Source organism: Eulemur rufifrons, chromosome 20 (assembly GCF_041146395.1).
Source record: "Eulemur rufifrons isolate Redbay chromosome 20, OSU_ERuf_1, whole genome shotgun sequence".
Lineage (NCBI taxonomy): Eukaryota > Metazoa > Chordata > Mammalia > Primates > Lemuridae > Eulemur > Eulemur rufifrons.
In genome coordinates, this window is record NC_091002.1 from 29,605,457 (window position 1) to 29,623,896 (window position 18,440).

At 48.1% G+C, this 18,440-nt stretch overlaps 1 protein-coding gene across 1 annotated transcript in view; it reads right to left on the reverse strand.

Moving 5' to 3' along the window:
* The window catches only part of CDS2 (CDP-diacylglycerol synthase 2), a 61,176-nt gene that overhangs the window by 14,020 nt on the left and 28,716 nt on the right, over positions 1-18,440 (reverse strand). The window contains exons 2-7 of the mRNA XM_069496509.1: positions 9,734-9,870; positions 8,352-8,448; positions 7,353-7,450; positions 5,302-5,441; positions 2,675-2,733; positions 1,937-2,019 (exon numbers count right to left, since the gene is read on the reverse strand). Coding sequence (XP_069352610.1) covers positions 1,937-2,019; positions 2,675-2,733; positions 5,302-5,441; positions 7,353-7,450; positions 8,352-8,448; positions 9,734-9,870 — 614 coding nt within the window. The remainder of the gene's footprint in view (positions 1-1,936; positions 2,020-2,674; positions 2,734-5,301; positions 5,442-7,352; positions 7,451-8,351; positions 8,449-9,733; positions 9,871-18,440) is intronic.

The following is an 18,440-nucleotide window of genomic DNA, read 5'->3' on the forward strand; positions in this document are numbered from 1 at the left end:
CACAACTCTAAATGATACATTGTATGTGTATTTCATACTTTACTTACCTTTCTACTGCTATTACCAGCTCTTGTGAGCCCTACCTTTCCCTGGGACAAGACTGAGAGCAAAACCCCGACAAACACAGCTCGATTTCTTCACCGCCCCTTCCCCACAAGAAAGCGAGTGGTTTCCACATTTGCACCATCCCTATCCTCTCCTCACTCTCTACTCTCTGACACTTTTTAAATACTTCTTCTATTACAGTTTAGCATAGTACTGTATACATAAACCTCTATGTCCTGCCTTTCAAATGCAGGCAGTATTTTCTTTTCTTTTTTTTTTTTTTTTGAGACAGAGTCTCACTTTGTTGCCCAGGCTAGAGTGAGTGCCGTGGCGTCAGCCTTGCTCATAGCAACCTCAAACTCCTGAGCTCAAGCGATCCTACTGCCTCAGCCTCCCGAGTAGCTGGGACTACAGGCATGCGCCACCATGCCTGGCTAATTTTTTCTCTATATATTTTTAGTTGGCCAGATCATTTCTTTCTATTTTTTTAGTAGAGATGGGGTCTCGCTCTTGCTCAGGCTGGTCTCGAACTCCTGACCTTGAGCGATCCACCCGTCTCGGCCTCCCAGAGTGCTAGGATTACAGGTGTGAGCCACCGTGCCCGGCCAGTATTTTCTGACTTCCTGTTTGTTAAAGGAGAGAATCAGAGCCTCGGTATCCTCCTTACTCCATTCGCCTCCCAGCCCCCAGAACGTGATTTACTCTGTCCAGGCCTCTGGCACATGGTCTCTGCTCTGTAACTATAATTAAGTCTTCCAGGTTGAACCTGGAAACCAACAATTATGGGGATTTTAATATTATTCACTGTAGCACTAAGTGGTATGTCTGGCCCTGAAGATGAGAACTTAGCAGGTGCCACTCTTAAGAAATACCTTTAAAAAAAAAAAAAAACACTGAAAGAGGAGTTACTTGCCTCTCCTGGCCATTGTAATTGTTTTAAATGTAATAATACCTTAGGCTAATGTAAGCCAGTCTTGGTTCTGAGCACTTTACATATATTTACTAATCTACTCCTCAGGAGGTGGGTATTGCTGCATCCTAACTGTGAGATCTGGAAGCAAAGGCACAATCCGGATCTTAACCCCAGTACTTAAGAACCTCTCTCTCTCATGCACACTGGGATATGCCTTTCCCTTCTCGCTGAGACCATCCAGCGTCTTCACTGGCATGCTGATTTCTGTCAATGCCAACAGATTTCCTGTTGAAACCACTGCATTTCTGGAATAAAATCTACTAAGTACTAGCATATTATTCTTTTGACACATGGTCAGATTCTATTTGCTAGTATTTTATTTAGAATGGTTTACATATAACCATAAAAGAAACAGGCTTATCATTCTTATTTCTCCCTCTTCATCAGCTTTGATATAAGGATTAGATAAAACTCAGCTGTTAACCCATCTGGGCCTGTTTCTTTTTCCAGGTGTGGAATCTTACATAATTTTCAAAACTCTTTTATACTTATTGACCCATTCAAGTTTCCTTCTTTGTGACTTTCAGTACACATTTTGCCAGGAAATCATGAATATTTCCTCTAGGTTTTCAAATTTGTTGCCATGCATGTTGCATTGTCTTTGAGTCTTTAAATATCCCTGCAGCTGTCAGTCTAGAACAGTGGTTCTCAGAGTGTAGGTCCTGTCCAGCAGCAGCAGCAGCATCACCTGGGAATGTACTAGAAATTCAAGTTCTCAGGCCCTACCCCAGATTGACTAAATCAGAAATTCAGACATAGGATCCAGCAATCCATAACTAGCCCTGCAGGGGATCCTTAATGTGGTTAAAGCTGAGAACCCCTGGCTTAGAAGGTAAGGCAGGGGCTCTCAGCCTCCTGTTCGTGAGAAACAGCCACAAAATAAAAGGGAAAATCTCCTTTGCCCCCAACATCACTCACCAGATCATTCCTTCGAACAGGTTGTGGATAACGAGATGTGACTGGGTTACAACAATCAGCAACGTTACGTGGGTCCAGCCAAACTGCAAAAGAAGAAAAATAAACTCTACCTATCCATTTACCTTGAAAGTAACTTCAAAGACCAATCAATATCAAATAGAAAATCAATGGGAAACAGGAAGGAAGAATATCTGCTTTTGTATCTGACTTATTGGAAGTGAAAAGGTATAGAACAGACCTCTGGGGGTAACATTGTGTGGGCCCCCCCCACCCCAGCTAAGAGTCCCCACCAAAAGTAGGGCCCACTAGTGAGTGAGCCCTTCCTGCTCTGAGAGCCTGGGTACTTTTCACTTTCTTAGTATTTACTGGGTGCTTGGGGCACTCAGAGAGGAGGTGTTCTCAAGCTGAGGCAGGGAATGGTTGGCAGCACATGATGTACCAGACGGGCTATCTGTGGGCAGCGTCTGAAGCTGCAGCTTGAGCCTTACCTGGAGCCCATCTTCAGGGCCCTAGTGGGGAAACCGCCTATGCTATAAGTTAAGTAACAGAGACTGGCTCTAGGTCGGTGTAGAGCTGACAACCTAAACGGGCACTCTTCCTTCATGCATACAGAACAGACTGCGTTCCAGAGTGTTGATTTATTACAAAAAGCATGAAAGGCTTGTTGACTTTCTGTGGGACTTCATTTAAACCAAGAATTCTCACACACACACACACACACACACACCCCTCCCTTACCATGTAGAATTGCAGTCGATAATGCTTCTTGACCAGACTCAGTACAAACATGCAGAATCCTAGTTTGAAGAGAGAGAAGAAAGGACAAAATGAATTGCATGTGTGTTTATCTTTGTCCCAGTCATTTCCTTTAGCTGTGTTAAGTGGTTCTTTGGCTAATTTTTTCCCAGCAGCTAACCGGTACACAATTTCAAAGCCCAGGGGAGGAAAACTAGTTATCCAGAGAAATGGTCATAAGGAAAAAATAACTCCTCCAAGATAATAAAAGGCAGGCAATATTTTATAATTTTGCAGAGCACACTCAAATCAGGACACTGTTCATGAGATACAAATGTTTTGTTCCTAGAGCAGGGACCAGCAAACAATGGTCAGGAAAGCAGCCTGTTTTTATAAATAAAGTTTTATTGGAACCCAATAATGCTTATTTGTTTACATATTGTCTATAGCTACTTTTGAGCTACAATGGCAGAACTGAGTACAGTCATGCACCAAATAACATTTTGGTCAATAATAGACTACATATATGACAGTGGTCCACAAGATCATAATATCATATTTTTATTTTTATTTATTTTTTTTTTTTGAGACAGAGTCTCACTCTGTTGCCCGGGCTAGAGTGAGTGCCGTGGCGTCAGCCTAGCTCACAGCAACCTCAAACTGCTGGGCTTAAGCGATCCTACTGCCTCAGCCTCCCGAGTAGCTGGGACTACAGGCATGCGCCACCATGCCCGGCTAATTTTTTGTATATGTATATTTTAGTTGTCCATATAATTTCTTTCTATTTTTAGTAGAGACGGGGTCTCACTCTTGCTCAGGCTGGTCTCGAACTCCTGACCTCGAGCGATCCACCCGCCTCGGCCTCCCAGAGTGCTAGGATTACAGGCGTGAGCCACCGCGCCCAGCCTCATATTTTTATTGAACCTTTTTTATGTTTGGATACACAAATACCATTGTGTTATAACTGCCTGAAGTATTTAGCACAGTGACACGCTGTACAGGTTTGTAGACTAGGAGCAACAGGCTATACCATATAGCTGAAATGTGCAGTAGGCTATACCATCTAGGTTTGTGTAAGTACACTCTATGTTACAATATCCTACAATAACAAAATTAACTAATGATGCATTTCTCAGAACATATCCCCATCATTAAATGATGCATGACTGTGGTTGCAACAGAGATCCTACGGCCCCCAATGCCTAAAATATTTACTAACTGGAACTTTAAGAAAAAGTTTGACAGGCTGGGCACAGTGGCTCAGGCCTGTAATCTTAGCATTTTGGGAGGCCAAGACAAGAGGATCTCTTGAGGCCAGGAGTTCAAGACCAGTCTGGGCAACATAGTGAGACCCCTTCCTCTACAAAAACCAGAAAAGTTAGCTGGGCATGGTGGTACACACCTGTAGTCCCAGCTACTAGGGAGGCTGAGGCAGGAGAATGGCTTAAGCCCCGGAGTGAGCTATGATGATGCCACCACTGCACTCTAGCCCAGTTAAAAGAGAGAGAGAAAGAAAGGGAGAGAAGAAAAGGAAGGGAAAGGGAAAGGAGAAAGGAAAGGAAAGGAAAGGAAAAGTTTGCCAACCCCTGTCCTAGAGAATAGGGTTGGGGGAGGAGGGATCCACTTGGTATAGGGTCAAGATCACCCTTGCATCTCTCTCACAGTGACCTAGATGGTGGCAAAAAAATTCTGCAGCCCCCTTCTCCAGGAAGGAAAGGAACTTTACCCATAAGTGTGCTAGGCCCTGTGAAAGCAGTCCTGCCCATAAATGAGTGTGTCACTGTTCCAGACCCCTGATCCCCTCCCGTGGGAGGCTGCTTTCAGGGTCTAAGCCATGCGCTCTGAATATCCTCAACAGCAGCAGACCCCCTGGCAGTAGTCTTCCTATTTTAATACCCAGGTGTCATTCACAGAACTATAAAGCTGTTCAAAAACTTGTTATCAGGCTGATCAAAACAGGTCAGACAGAAATTGAGATCAGGACAAATTTCTCACGTGCCTCAAACTGGCTTTGAAGGCAACTATGAAGACCATCAGCATTATTAGAATTGGTGTGTGGCCTTACCTGAGTTTATGTTAATGTAACACTTTAGTGTTTGTGAAGTTTTAATATATCTAATTTAATCCTCACAGTAATTGGGTGGGTTTAGCTCTAGATTACAAAAGAGCTGAGACTCAGAAAGATTAAATTACTAGCCCCCTGAGGGTGCTGAGTCTTTTAAAGCCCAAATCCAGTCAAATTTCCACCCCGCTGCAATGTCTCTCAAGGGGGTCTCCTAAGATGACTCTCCTGACGATGGTGAGGTTCTGGGTGGTCCCACTGCAGAGTCTTTGCCAACAGGACAGTCAGGACAGGATCATGCTGTGCTGTCCCCTTCAACAGAGGCTGGAACATGGGGACAGGTGGCATAAAATGCAGTTCCCCACAATCGCACAAGCCCCTCAGACTCTGTTTCTCTCAGTAAAGAGCTGCCACAGCTCAATAGAAGACAGAGCTGCCAGCTCTGCTCCCCTGCATGGTCAGAGTTAATGCCATGAAACTTTAACCAAAAAATTCCTCAACGCCCATTTGACAGACATACAAAAATAGTACAGACACAAGAACTGGCGAACTGCTTAATCATGCATACCTGTTAGATAGAGAGTGAAGGAAATGAAGCGGTGGTATTTACTGAGAATCCGCAAGGGCTCCTCTCTCTGGACCAGGGTGAAGAAGTAGTCTGTCACTGTCTCACCATAGAAGAAATAGTTTACACACAGTAGAAAGTACCTGCGAACGAAGACAGGTCAGTGCCACGGGGAACACACGTGGCCTCTCCTTTACAGCAAGACAGTCGGACAGCCCTGAGGAGAGGACAGGGGGCAACAGACCACCCCACCCCTCAAGAACCCCAGGGCAGCTTGCAGAGGGACAAGCAGACCACGGTTCTCTGGTGACACTGTAGGTGAGAAGTTTATCTAGAAACTAGTGGCAGCTTTCAACGCTCTCCATTTATCACAAACTTGGGATTCGGTTTTTGTCCTTTGGTGGCATTTCCATACCTAACCTAAGGACAATGGAACCATAAGACCCTCCCAAATGCGCCCCCTCCTGCCTCCCCAGTCTTATTTCCGCTCTTCCCGACAGGAATCCCTCCTCTCCTATCAACAGGGTTTATTCCAGCTTTGCCTCCTGTCTGCTTTGCTCCTGCCTTTTTCCTGCCTGGAACGTTGTCTTGACTTACTCATTTTTTCACTCATTGCTCAAATACCATTTTCTTCATAAAATCTTGCATGACCTAACATGGTATGTGCCTCCCTGCATTTGTTTCCATAGCAAGCAGTTTTTGCTCATTTCACTAATTACGCTTCATTTCAGAGCATCTCCCTCCCAGAACCCTGGCTCTGACATGTAAGCCATTCCCTAGCGTCAACTCACTTGTCACTATCCTCTCTCCTCAGCGGGCCTTCCCTGAGAGAAGCCACGGCTCACATCCCTTTGCAGCCTCCACGCTGCCTCTGAGTATGTGGGCATGCAGCCACCACTCCAAACTCTCAACAAGGGTCCTGAGACAGGGAAGAGAGTAAAGGGCTTCTCTTTCCCATCTTTTTTTAAATTGTGAAGTTCAAAAACTCCCATTTTGGGCTTATTTTCTATTACATAGAAAAAACTTCCTTTGGAAAGTGATCACAGCCAGGGGTCAGGCCTCCCGAGCATGTTAACAAAATTCAACACACTGCTTTCCAGCCACAGAACAGCCACAAAAGAGACCTACATCTTAACCCAGGTGGCAATCACAGGTCCACCTGGAGGCTGGGAGGCAGCATGTGCTGCTGGGTGATGGGGAAGCACCTTGGGAAGGAGGTCCCCAACCTAAGTCTGAGCACATCAGCTCCCCTGACCATGACCAAGTTGCTGGGCACAAAACACTCCTCTCCAGCCCACTGAGTCGTGGACTCAATCCCTGTGTCCCTGCACAGTAGGGGGAGAAGGTCCATATTTGCCCCGGGTCTTCTCAGCACTGTGCAGTGCTCTGCTCAAATGTCACTACCTGAGAATACTGTGGCCAATAATGCTGAGTTTCAGATCAGGAGGGGGTTTCAAACATCATCTACACTATAGGTTTTTATTTTGTTTTTGCTCTAAGGCAGCCAAGCCCTTTCCAAGGAGAAGGAGAAAGCAGAGTTTCTCAGAGGAGCCCAGATCCTATGCATTCAGTCTCACTCCTGCCCACTCTGGCACCCAAGGCACGTCCGAGGAACTAGGGCTCCTACACTACAGCTTGGAAACCACTAAGGCTCAACCATCTGTTTCAGAGATGAGGAAACCAGCTTCCACGGATAGCAACACCAACACCAGAACCTGACAACTCCCAGACTATTCAAGTGGGATGCTGGCCTACTATAGCATGAAAAACACACTGATCTAGAAAAGCGGGGCCATTGTGCAGAATCTAAGGTATCCAAATACCGAGACAAACACGGCCACAGAGCAGCTGATCTGGTTTCTTCTGGGGAAGATTCCAGACTCTTAGTAACTAAGGCCAGTCACACGGTGTGGCCTATGAAATACTCCGGTCTCGAAGGTGCTGTGCAAGTCTGTGGCCATCACTCCACCTCCCACCCACCATCACTGTAAATATCTGCCACAAAAGACATCATCCAAATCTATTAAGGATCCCTGTGGGGCCAGAGAGCTTACCAGCTGAGGGTCCGGAACCAGGGCAAGTCATAGGAGTGGTAGACGTTGTAGCCAATTGTGATTATCTCGTGGAAACACTTAATCTGAACACACATCACCTGTAGGATGCAAGAATTGGAACAGTGAGTCCTCAATTCTCTCTCTCTTTTTTTTTTTTTTGTTTAAGGAGACGGAGTCTCGCCATGTTGCCCAGGCTGGTCTCAAACTCCTGGGCTCAACTGATCCTCCTGCCTCAGCTTCCCAAAGTGCTGGGATTACAGGCATGAGCCACCACATGCCTGGCTGATTACCCAACTCTTATGATCTTTGGAAACAGAAAACAACAGGTCATGAGGCTTCAAGATAAAACATCGTATTTAGGAAAAATACCGAGCCCACAGTGGTTGTGCTCACTGCCTCCTCCTCCCTCTCTCGTAACATCCCACACTGCAGTGCAGCCCTTTATGTCGCAGACATAGATTCCATTTCTCACTCACAATAAAATACACACCCCGATGTTTCAACTAACTTTTTGTTCTAAAACCTCCCAGGACTCAACCAATCCCTTTCCCTTTTGACTTTGAATATAATACTTGAAAAGCTCCAACTGCTTTGCTCAGCATTCAGCTGTTGGTCACCTGACCCTGCCTGTGACAGTGGGAGGGACAGAAGGCAGCTCTGTGGACTGCAACTTCTTAATGGAAGATCTAAGCCCCTGAGGGAGGCCCCAGGGAAACAAGAAACAAAACCAGGAGTCACACAAAGGCACGGCCAGGGTCACAGTTTAATCCAACAGTTAGAATAAAGTCAATTTTTAAAATGAAGAAATATCCTTAACCACAAACAACTGGCCTATGCCAATGACCCTCCAGTTGGCTGCTGAACAGTGAGAAGCCACAGATGTTCTATGGCAGAAGTGTTCTGGGGACCCCCATCAATTCCCATAACCAACCTGACACCTGGCACTGGTCCTGCAGGAAACCTGAAGGCAAAACCAAAATAGCCAGAAAGGGCACTTACAATTATCATTAAAACCATTGGTCCCAGGTAAATGATGACGAAGAAAAATGCAATCATGGCCAAAGTCAAGATGCCTCTCACCCACCAGTTCTTCCATCTAGGTCAGAGAGTAGAGGAAGGAGAAAACACCAGTTAGGAACCCAGAAAGAACCGAAGCACAAACCTAGGGGATATGGATCTTCCTGAGATTCAATCCTTTCCAAATTCACCTTGACGGAGGCACCAGCCACAAGCTGGCAGGAGCAGGGCCACTGGTGCCAATGCCTCACCTACGACCAAACTCAGCAGGTGCTCCAAGGCCTCCAGAAAAATACACCCAGTTTATGCCTTAAGGACTGTATCAGGCAAAACAAAACAAAACCCCAAGGCAAAGGCAGTACCCTCTGCTTATGTATCTACTTGGATAGTTTCTATGGCTAACTCTATCAGAAGAAAAAACTATGCACATTTTTCCTGCAGTAGGATTCTACATTGCACTGCCCCTCATCATTACGGGGATAACAAGCAATGATAACAACAGCTACTACAAATATGCACAAGGCACTTTTATAAGGACTTTACATACGTTAACTCCTTCAACCCTCAACACAACTAGCTTTTATAGATGAGGAATGGAGGCACAGGTCACACAGCTGGCCAGTGGTGACACTGGGATTTGGATCTAGGGGTCTGGCTGCAGAGTCCATGCCCTTACCCACTGCACAATACAGCCTCTCAAGGGACAGCTGGGAGGCACACATAGGAACACTTACATAATGCTTTGGGGTCTTGCAATTTGTGTTTTTGATCTACGCATGTACCATAGCTGGTGTTAAAAGGACCAGATTCTCAAGGGCCAAAAGTTTTAACCCTAGATTTACCTAAGTCGAGATGTTTTCCAATTCTTCTTGGAGAATTTAAGGAATTTGTTCACAATGGATGCAGGTAGAGAGGGCAAACTACACTTTGAACTAGAAACTTGGACTCTTCAGTGAAAAGCAGCCTTCCCGTTAGTCACAAACCCAAACACGATTTCCTGTCACGCACTGTGTCAGCCGACCTTGCCCACCCCCATGCTTCCTATCCACACTTTTCTTCCTCCTTGGAACTGCACTTCCTGGCCCAGCCGAGAGCACCCTTCCGGGGCATCATCTTCCCAGACTGGGTGGCCCTCCCCTCCTGGTCACCCACTGTGCTCGCAGCCACTGCCAAGCACTAACTGCACTCGATGGAGCCCAGGCAGGGCAGGGAGGCTGAGGCAAGTAAGCAGGCCCGCCCTGCACACGTAACAGAAGCGGGCTCACCTACAAGGCCACAGGCTCGCTGAAGGCTCTGGGTGTTCCATGGCACTTGGACACTGTGAAAGGCCCCCAACAAGCACCTGCATCATTAAGCCAGGTTACCTTGAAGACAAGTTGGAAAGGGCTCTGTTGAGGACCTCCGGGGTATCATCTACAGAGGCTGGTGGGGGAGCAGGTTCTGCCCGGCTCTCGCTGTCTGATGCAGTCTCTCCGTCTAACTTTGCTTCTGACTCTGACTCCTGCACAGCAGAAACACAGAAGAGAAAAAGGTCAAAAGTGCTGAGTAGACTACTGAGAAGTGCATTCCTGCCGTGGGAGATCTGTAGGAAAAGACTCCAAATGGGGCCTGAGGACTTGGCATAATCAGGTGACGGAACAGACGGGACTAACAGCAATCTTGACCCTGTTCTGACGCGTGCCAAGGTGACTGGTGCACTCTGCTGGAAGAGTGCACACATGATCTGCTCAACTGGGGAGGATGGATACAGAAAACGGCTTCTTTATGTTCAAAGAACGCAAAAGGAAGGCTATGACGGATTTTAGCAAGGGCTTATCACTGAGCCAGCCGGGGGAGCCAGTGGCACTGACCAAGCTCTTAGGGAGAAGCTGGCCAGGTGTGTGGGCTTTTGTTCCTATGGACCAGTGAATGCCAACATACCCCAAAGCCCAGAGTATTACTTCTGGACTTACAAGAACATTCTGTGAGGTCAGCCACAGTCGGTGCAGAAGACACGCCATAGAGTTTACTCAAGTCAATGCTTGAGCCAGGACTGGTGCACCTCTGTCCTTTCCCTGCCAGCAAGCCCTGGGCATCTACAGACCTTACACTGTTATTCACACAGAGCTGCTGCCCCAGGCCCCAGCCATGAAGAAAACACCTACAGGAACTCACCCTGCTCCCAGCCGGGACAGGGGACCAGAGCCCTGCCAGCAACAAGCTCTGTACCCAAAGTACCAAGGAGCAGGCTATTCTGAATCCTAGGAACCACCCCACTACTCAGACCTTTTATTTCTTAGGGGAATTTAGGATAGTTGCTATGAGAAGAAGTGGAAAAGAAATCAGATCACTTAGAATTAGAATAACAACCCTACTCAGTATTTGTACAGTGTGAAGAGCATTTTCCAGGCCTGTGAGCTTGGGAGCAGACTGGGAGGAAGGGAGGGAAGAGCCCTGTTTACAAATAAGAAACAGGGGCTCCAGGAAGTTAAATGTCTGGCCCAATGTATCATATTAACCGAGGTCTTCTGACTTCCCTGATGACTAAGAAACACATGGAATTGAGCACTGTTTCGTATGTTCACTAGCCATTTGAACATCTTCTTTTGTAAAATGTTTGTCAAATTACCGGCCAGTTTTTCTACTGAGTTTTCTGCCTTCCTTTTTATTGATTTGTAGGAGTTTTTATGCACTCCATGTTAAGTATTTTGTGTCGCGAATACGTTCTCCCAGTCTATTCTAACTCTCACCCTCACCCCGGGCAAGGTTAGGCAGCCCAGTCATCTGCTCTCCTAACACTAGAACCTTCTCCCTTGCAGCAATGGCCACATGGGGACATTTTTGTAACTGCCTCCCTGGCAGACCATAAGCTTCCTAAAGACGAGACTGTGACATCTTGTTCTAATTTATATCCCCATGCCTGGCACACAGCTAAATACTTATTAATGGTTGGAAGGATGGAGGCAGGAAGAGAAAAATTAATTCCAGGTGTGGTAAGGAGAAACCCAGCTCCTGCCCTCAAGAAGACAGCTATTTCTGAATTAATTTACAACAGTGACAAGACCACAAAACAGAGGGTCTTAACTCGTGCAGACTGTGCTACAAAAGAGGCAGCTGACTTGGCACATGGCCTTTAAGATGGCCTTGTCACTGGGGTCCAGGACAAAGAGCCACAGCTTGTGACGACAGGGCACTGCTCCCCACTGCCGCAGCCAGGCCAGGCGGCTCTGGACAAGTGGCCCAAGTGCCTCTGTCCCCTGGAGTCCTCACCTTATAAACGGGGCCCAGGAGGGGCCCTCCTGACTTCCCACTCAGCACTGTGTCCTACTCCATCCCCCCAGAGTCTGTGAAACACAGGAACGCCTCCAAAATCACCCCTCTCCAGTTAGCGTAAATGAAGACGAGGCATTCAGAACAGCTTTCCCACCTTTATTTTAACACTGACACCCACACCCCATCGCAGCCACCAGTAATACCAGGTAATGATGCTGCCTGATTATGTGGGCCTGACGCCCAAACCTTCAAATGCCAGCACCTGGGTCCCACCGAGGCTCCCACGGAGGCCTTTCTGGAACATCTAATCTAGAAGCCACAGGGGTTGCGCTCGAGCACAGCAGGCGAGGGGACACTCACTCACACACACAGAAGGCCCAGCACAAGGTTATTTTTAATTCTTCCACCCTGTTGTCAAGGAGACTCACAAAGGCTGCTGGCTCCCCAGGCAGGCAAGGGCAGGAAGGGAGCCCAGGCAGAGTCCTGCGGGGGGAGGGGGGAGGCAGCTCCAGCTCCCTGCTGGGTCTCCCTGGCCCACCTAGGCCCTGTTAGGGACTGTCAGCCCTGCACTGCGTCCTGCAGTATTGTCGGGCCTGGCTCCTTTCCCTCCCTGTAGGAAGGGGTGAAGTGAAGAGAGGTACCCTGAGGCAGAAGACAGCAAGAGGAGGTAGAGAATTGCTATTAATACAAAGTTACAGTGACTGGGATGAACAACTAAGAAAGGAAATAAAAAGCTCTAAAGGAACAAGCCTGAAAGAGATTCACCTTCCAGGTTTTTCCTGTCTTTAACTTCAGGTTCCCTGGGCCTTCCCCCAGGGCTGCTAAAGAAGCGTCCTCGGAGCAGAAGACCAGCCCCTGCACGGACCACCACTTTCCCACAGCTGACACAAGGCCAAGCAGGTGGGAAAGGTAAATCCTGGGAGAGGGAACAGCTTGGGAAGACAGATGGGGAGGGGGCATGTCAGCCAGCTTCCCGGCCCCTGCTCCCTGCCCCCGGCGTGGATGTCACAGGGAGCAGGCTGGGGGAACAGAAACCTAGGAGAACCTGGAGGCCTGCGGTTTTCTGGCTCCCCGAGCCCCGTGGGCAAAGGCTCCTGCTTGGGGAAACGGCTGCTCATACCTGGGTAAAGGAAGCTGAGCGCTGGCGGCAGCTTCCATAGTGGGCAGGGACCTGGAACCCAAGTGCCTGCCCACAAGAAAGGCACATGCTGGACCAAGAATCACAGGTGCTGAACATGTTTATCTGTTTGCTTCTCTGGGGCAAGACAGGCAGATGTCAAGGAAAATTCTCTGCAGAAGGAGGCAGCTGCCAGTTCGGGATAGCAGAGCCCCAGGCTGGCTCTGGCACTCATGCCACTCAGCATAAGTCTCCACATCTGGTCTTCACAGTGGGGAAAGGACTCCCTATCTCGCACCGTTGTTGAGATGATCAAATGCAGCATGAGTGAAAGTCTGTGACAACTATAAAGGGACTGCATGGCAACAGGCACTTGCTGCACTGGCTCCCCAGCCTCCACCGCTGAGCAACCCGACCACACAGGACAGGAGCATGAGAACCCTAAACACCCACCCCAGGCGACCTGGGCACCCTTCCCAAGGAGGGTGGAGTGGAGGGAAGAACAGTGGCCTTCAGGTCTTGCCGGGCCCGTGTGCTAATATTAACATATCATCTGAGCTCAGCACCTGCCTGCCTTGCTTCCTCTTTTCACACGGGCAGCCCCAATGTGTAAGGTGGCGTCTGACACACACAGCCCACCCGTTAAAGCTCCAGTCCATGCTAGTGCTCTCTGAAGCAGGAGGCATGCAATACAATCTGCCGAGGTGTGGGAGGAAATATTAGAACTTATTTCTACTTACATCATTCTTATTTCCTTCCCTGTGTATGCTTTATAACGGACATATCAGTACACGACACACCTTAGTATGTGTCAACTGGGGTGCTTGGTCAAAACATCATATACGTGGTAGACATGATTTGTCAGGGGCCGTGGGCTACCTGTTCACCACTGCGCTAAGCAGCACCTGGAACATGGCAGGTACCCACAGGCTGGCTGAATAATGAGCTAATTAATTCTACTTGACCTACCACGGACCAAAGTGTCCAGACAGCATTCACTCTCCTTCCAGCTCACAAGCCTGACACATACCCTGCCTGCCCTGCAATAGGACTGGAGTAGAGACCATTCCTGCCTCCTTCCCTGGTGGGCAGTGGGTGGGAGGCCCCAGCTCTGGGACCAAGGTTGCCTTGCCACTTCAGACTCCTCTCTGCCCAGCCCCCAGGACCCCCCTCTCCTTCCTTCCCTTTCAATCCAATGGCCCAGAACAGAGACTGGGCCTCAGATTCCCTCTCCACCACCGCCCATCCTCCTACAGTTCCTTAGCCACTTCCCAAGGGGTTGTGGTGCTGGTGTAAACAGGAAACAAGAGTGTTGCTTTTAAAGGAAGGACAAAAAAGCTCTTTCGGAGGCTCCCTTCCTCTGGGTTTACTTAGGCCCTTGAGGGAAAGGCAGAAGCACTTAGGATGATGGACACATGGAGCATCCTGAGCAACAAGGGCTCAGTAAGATCAGTCAGCATTTTTGGAGAAACTCATACTCAAAAAGCTTCCCCTACCAGCCTGCCAGGGCCCCTTCTAGCCCCTACAACTACCCAGAAGTCTCCCCGCACCCAGCACTGTCCTGGGGCACAGAAGAGCACAACAGAACCAAGAGAAGGCAGTGAGGAGGTGCAGAGGGAGCAGTGGGTGGGAGGGAAGTTCCTTGTGGTCAAGGTCTGGCTTTTCCTGGGGAAGGACCTGGCTCAGTCCAGAACAGTATTTGTAAAGCTCAGTTTCACTATCAACTCTCTGGGTGGAAAAACCTGTCGTTAGGCTCATACTCTGCCTCCTTCTTAATTCTCAGGATTTCCTGCAGGCCTGACAGGCTTACAAAAGCCTCCTGGGCGGCATCCTTCTAAAGCTCCCTTCCAGTCATCAGCTGACATCAGGGCCCACCCTCCTACCTCAGTATTTCTCAAGACTCGGCAGTGATACACACAAGTGGTGATGGTCAGAGCTTGAACCAAAAGAAAGTGGCTACGGCCAGGGCTGGACAAAGCCCTTGGCACTATGTCAGTTGGGCTCCGGGCTGGAGGGACTCATGTTGCTCCACACCCCATTTCTTTACCGGATGCTGATTCAGTTTTGCACCCCACTAAAGAAAATATATTAATATTCCCTTCATGTTTGCCTAAGAGGAAATAAACACTAGGGAAAGAAAATAAGTGGTACCATCCATTAGGATTTTCTTCTCTTTTTCTTTCATCTTCAAGAAAATTTCATTAAAAGGTACAGTTCAATGCACTGGCTGGTTATATTTTCAACAACTCTGTACTTTCCACTGGCATTGCATTCAAATGCACAAGTTTCACTTACTGAGTGACTCCTGAACTTACACTATTTTTTGCACTGCTTTATGTGCAAATTACAAGCCTTCTCCTGGAGGAAAGTCATGTATCTGAGCCTAACCTTTCTGCTAAATGCCACGCCTGCCATCTTCTAAATCAAGCCCTGTGGCCAGGTGCCATGGCAATCAACTATCCTACTTACACAGACAGGTCCCTGGGAGAGAAACTGCCAGAGAAAGCTTTATCCTTAATAATGACCCTTAATAAGTGCCAGGGACTTATGTGTCCCTCTCAATGAAAAAGCCAAGTGGCTTTCATCTGAGTTCCTACTGAAAAAAATATATATGTCTATGTGTGAGTGAGTGAGAGAGAGAGAGAGAGAGAGAAGTGTTAGGAATAACAAAGGAGTATTTCTAGCCCTATATAATGCTAACCCCATTTGACAAGTTCAACTGTCTGAACACAGGATCAAACAGAGGGGAGCTCTACTCTGAACAAGTCTGAATCATCCCCAATGTGGCTGCACCCCGTCCTCCAACGTCTCGTATCAATGATGGGATCCACAGGAAATGTGTTCAGCACCCAGAAGGATTGCTTCACTTCCGGAACCTATCAGAAGGAACTGTACTCAGAGAGAGGACACAAAAAGACATGCACGTGGCAGATTTAGCTTTTTAAAACCTAACTCTGGCCGTGAGCCATTTTGCCTCCAAAGACATTTACATAGGACCACAGGGCCCTTTGTAGAGGGCACCTCCCTGATGGCCACGGGCCCAAACAGGGCTCTCAAGGGAGGACACTCATTCCCAGCACAGCCACATCAGGAGATGGCCATGTGCTTGCCGTGCCCTCCCCTGCCACTCCTCAGACACTCACTCCATTACCCTCCCCCGTCTTCTCAGCTCACCACAGCCCTACTTAGCCATCTAAGCCGGCTTCACAATAAACAACTTCTGACATCTCGTCCAACCAATGCACTTTCTCCCCCACTCATAGTAACCCTTTGGGAAGAGCTGTTAACACCCACGCCTCCCGTCTCCCCTCCCCACAAGCAACGGTGCATCATTTCCTCAAACCACAACAACCCAGCTTCAGCCCCACCTATTCCACTGAAGCAGCTTTCCCAGGTCAACAACCACCTTGTCACTAACCCGACCTTGTCATTAACCCACTGGGGACTCTCAGTCCTCACCTTATTCTATCTCTCAGCAGCTTTTGATGCTATTATCGAAAAACACTCCTCATTGGCTTCCAAGCAGAACATCCCCCTGGTCTTCCACCTGCCTCTCTGGCCAGGCCGTCTCTAGCTGGCCTTCTCTTCAGCAGTTTCCTCTTCCTCAGCCTGCTCCTTAATTTGAGGGTTTCTCAGGGACTGGCTCTAGGCTCTGTTCTCCTACTGCTCACTCTCCCTGAGTGATCTCATTCATTCTTATGCCTCCTGCTGTTTCTTCTTGAGCTGCAGACCCACATATCCAAATGCCTACTAGATGTCTACACAGACACCTAACAGTAGTCTCCATGTGTCCAAAACCAAATTCATCACCTCTTCCCACAAGCCTCTTCCCCCTACTGTGTGACCTCTCTCAGCAAATGGTACTCTTTCCACCGAATTTCCACGAGAAATGTGGCCACCACCCGTAGTGGCTCCTCCCTCAGCCTGTAGATCTATCCATCACTAAGCTTGTGAATGCTACCTCCCCAAACACCTTTAAGTCGCACCCACTCCTTCCCACCAACTCCGTCATTTCCTTAACTCAAGCCAACATCATCTCTCCTCTGAGCAACTGCAACAGCCTAACTGGCCACCTCACCTCCAGCCTAGAGTCCACTCCCACCTCCACTCTTAACACTGCAGAAAGAGGATCTTCCCAGAAAGAAATTCTGGCCATGTCACTCCCCATCCTGAACCCCTTCCAGAGCTCCCCAGTGCCCATACGATAGGTCTAAACTTTTTAAAATGGCATACAAGCCCCTCTGGGATCAGAGTGAGGACTAAACTCTGATCATTTTCTTTTGCCCAAATTCCTTTCTAAGGGGGCCTGGTGAGTCACACCTACAAATGATAAAACCTCAGTGAACAGGTTTTTATGATGAGGTTTACATCCCGACCTGATTCCGGTATAGCATCGCATGAAAGATAAAAGACCCTTATCTTAAGCATTCCTTTCGGCTGATTCCTGGTCTTTGGACAAAGCCCTAACTCTTTCAGCCAATTGTCAAGTAAAGAATCCCTAAATCCATCTATGACTTGTAAGCCCCCACTTTGAGATGTCCCACCTTTTCAGGACAAACCAATGTATGCCTTCCATGTACTGATTTTTTTTTTTTTTTTTTTGGAGACAGAGTGTCACCTTGTTGCCCTGGCTAGAGTGACTGCTGTGGCGTCAGCCTAGCTCACAGCAACCTCAAACTCCTGGGCTTAAGCGATCCTACTGCCTCAGCCTCCCGAGTAGCTGGGACTACAGGCATGCGCCACCATGCCCGGCTAATTTTTTCTATATATATTTTAGTTGGCCAGATAATTTCTTTCTATTTTTAGTAGAGACGGGGTCTCGCTCTTGCTCAGGCTGGTCTCGAACTCCTGACCTTGAGCGATCCACCCGTCTCGGCCTCCCAGAGTGCTAGGATTACAGGCGTGAGCCACCGCGCCCGGCCCCATGTACTGATTTATGACTTTACCTGTAATCCTTGTCTCCCTAAAATATGTAAAACCAAACTGTAAACCCAGACACAGCAAGTCCACTTGCTCAAGGCTTCTTGGGTGTGGCTCTGGGCCATGGTCCTCAAATTTGGCTCAGAATAAACCTCTCTATTTTGCAGGGTTTGTCTTCTTTTCCATTGACAAGGGTCTTGTCTACTCTTCCAGCCTTGTCTCTCGCAGCCATTCTGAACTGTAGTCAGTTCCTAGAACAGGCTGTACTTTCTCACGTTTAGGCCTTTTGCTCATGTGCTCCTACCTAGAACAGTCTGCAACAACCCTCTTCTAAGACCCACTTCTCTTTCCAGTGAATTCTAATTTATCCTTTAAGAGATCTTTCTCTCCAAACCTTCCCCATTGCCTGTGTGTCCTGCTGGCTCCCTGTCCTTCCTCAACATTGCGCTGTCTCCTCCTTGAGACGATAATCTCTATGAGGGGGTAGCCACGTCAACTTCCTCACCACTGTACCCCCAGCACATGGCCTGGAGCCTAGAACACGGAAGACAATAAGTAAGTTTCACCATATCTGCGTAAGCAGCCACAGCCAATTATTCAGAGAGAATCCAGGGTTTGCCAAAGTGGCAGATACAGCTGGGCTACACATAGTTTAGGTCAGCAACTCAGTATTTTTTGTGCTCAATAGCACTATAGGAGGCATTATAGGGCTACTGTTCATTTCCCCTTCTTTCTTCAATATTTGTGACCAAATGTATCCTAAGTGATATGGGGGGATTCCA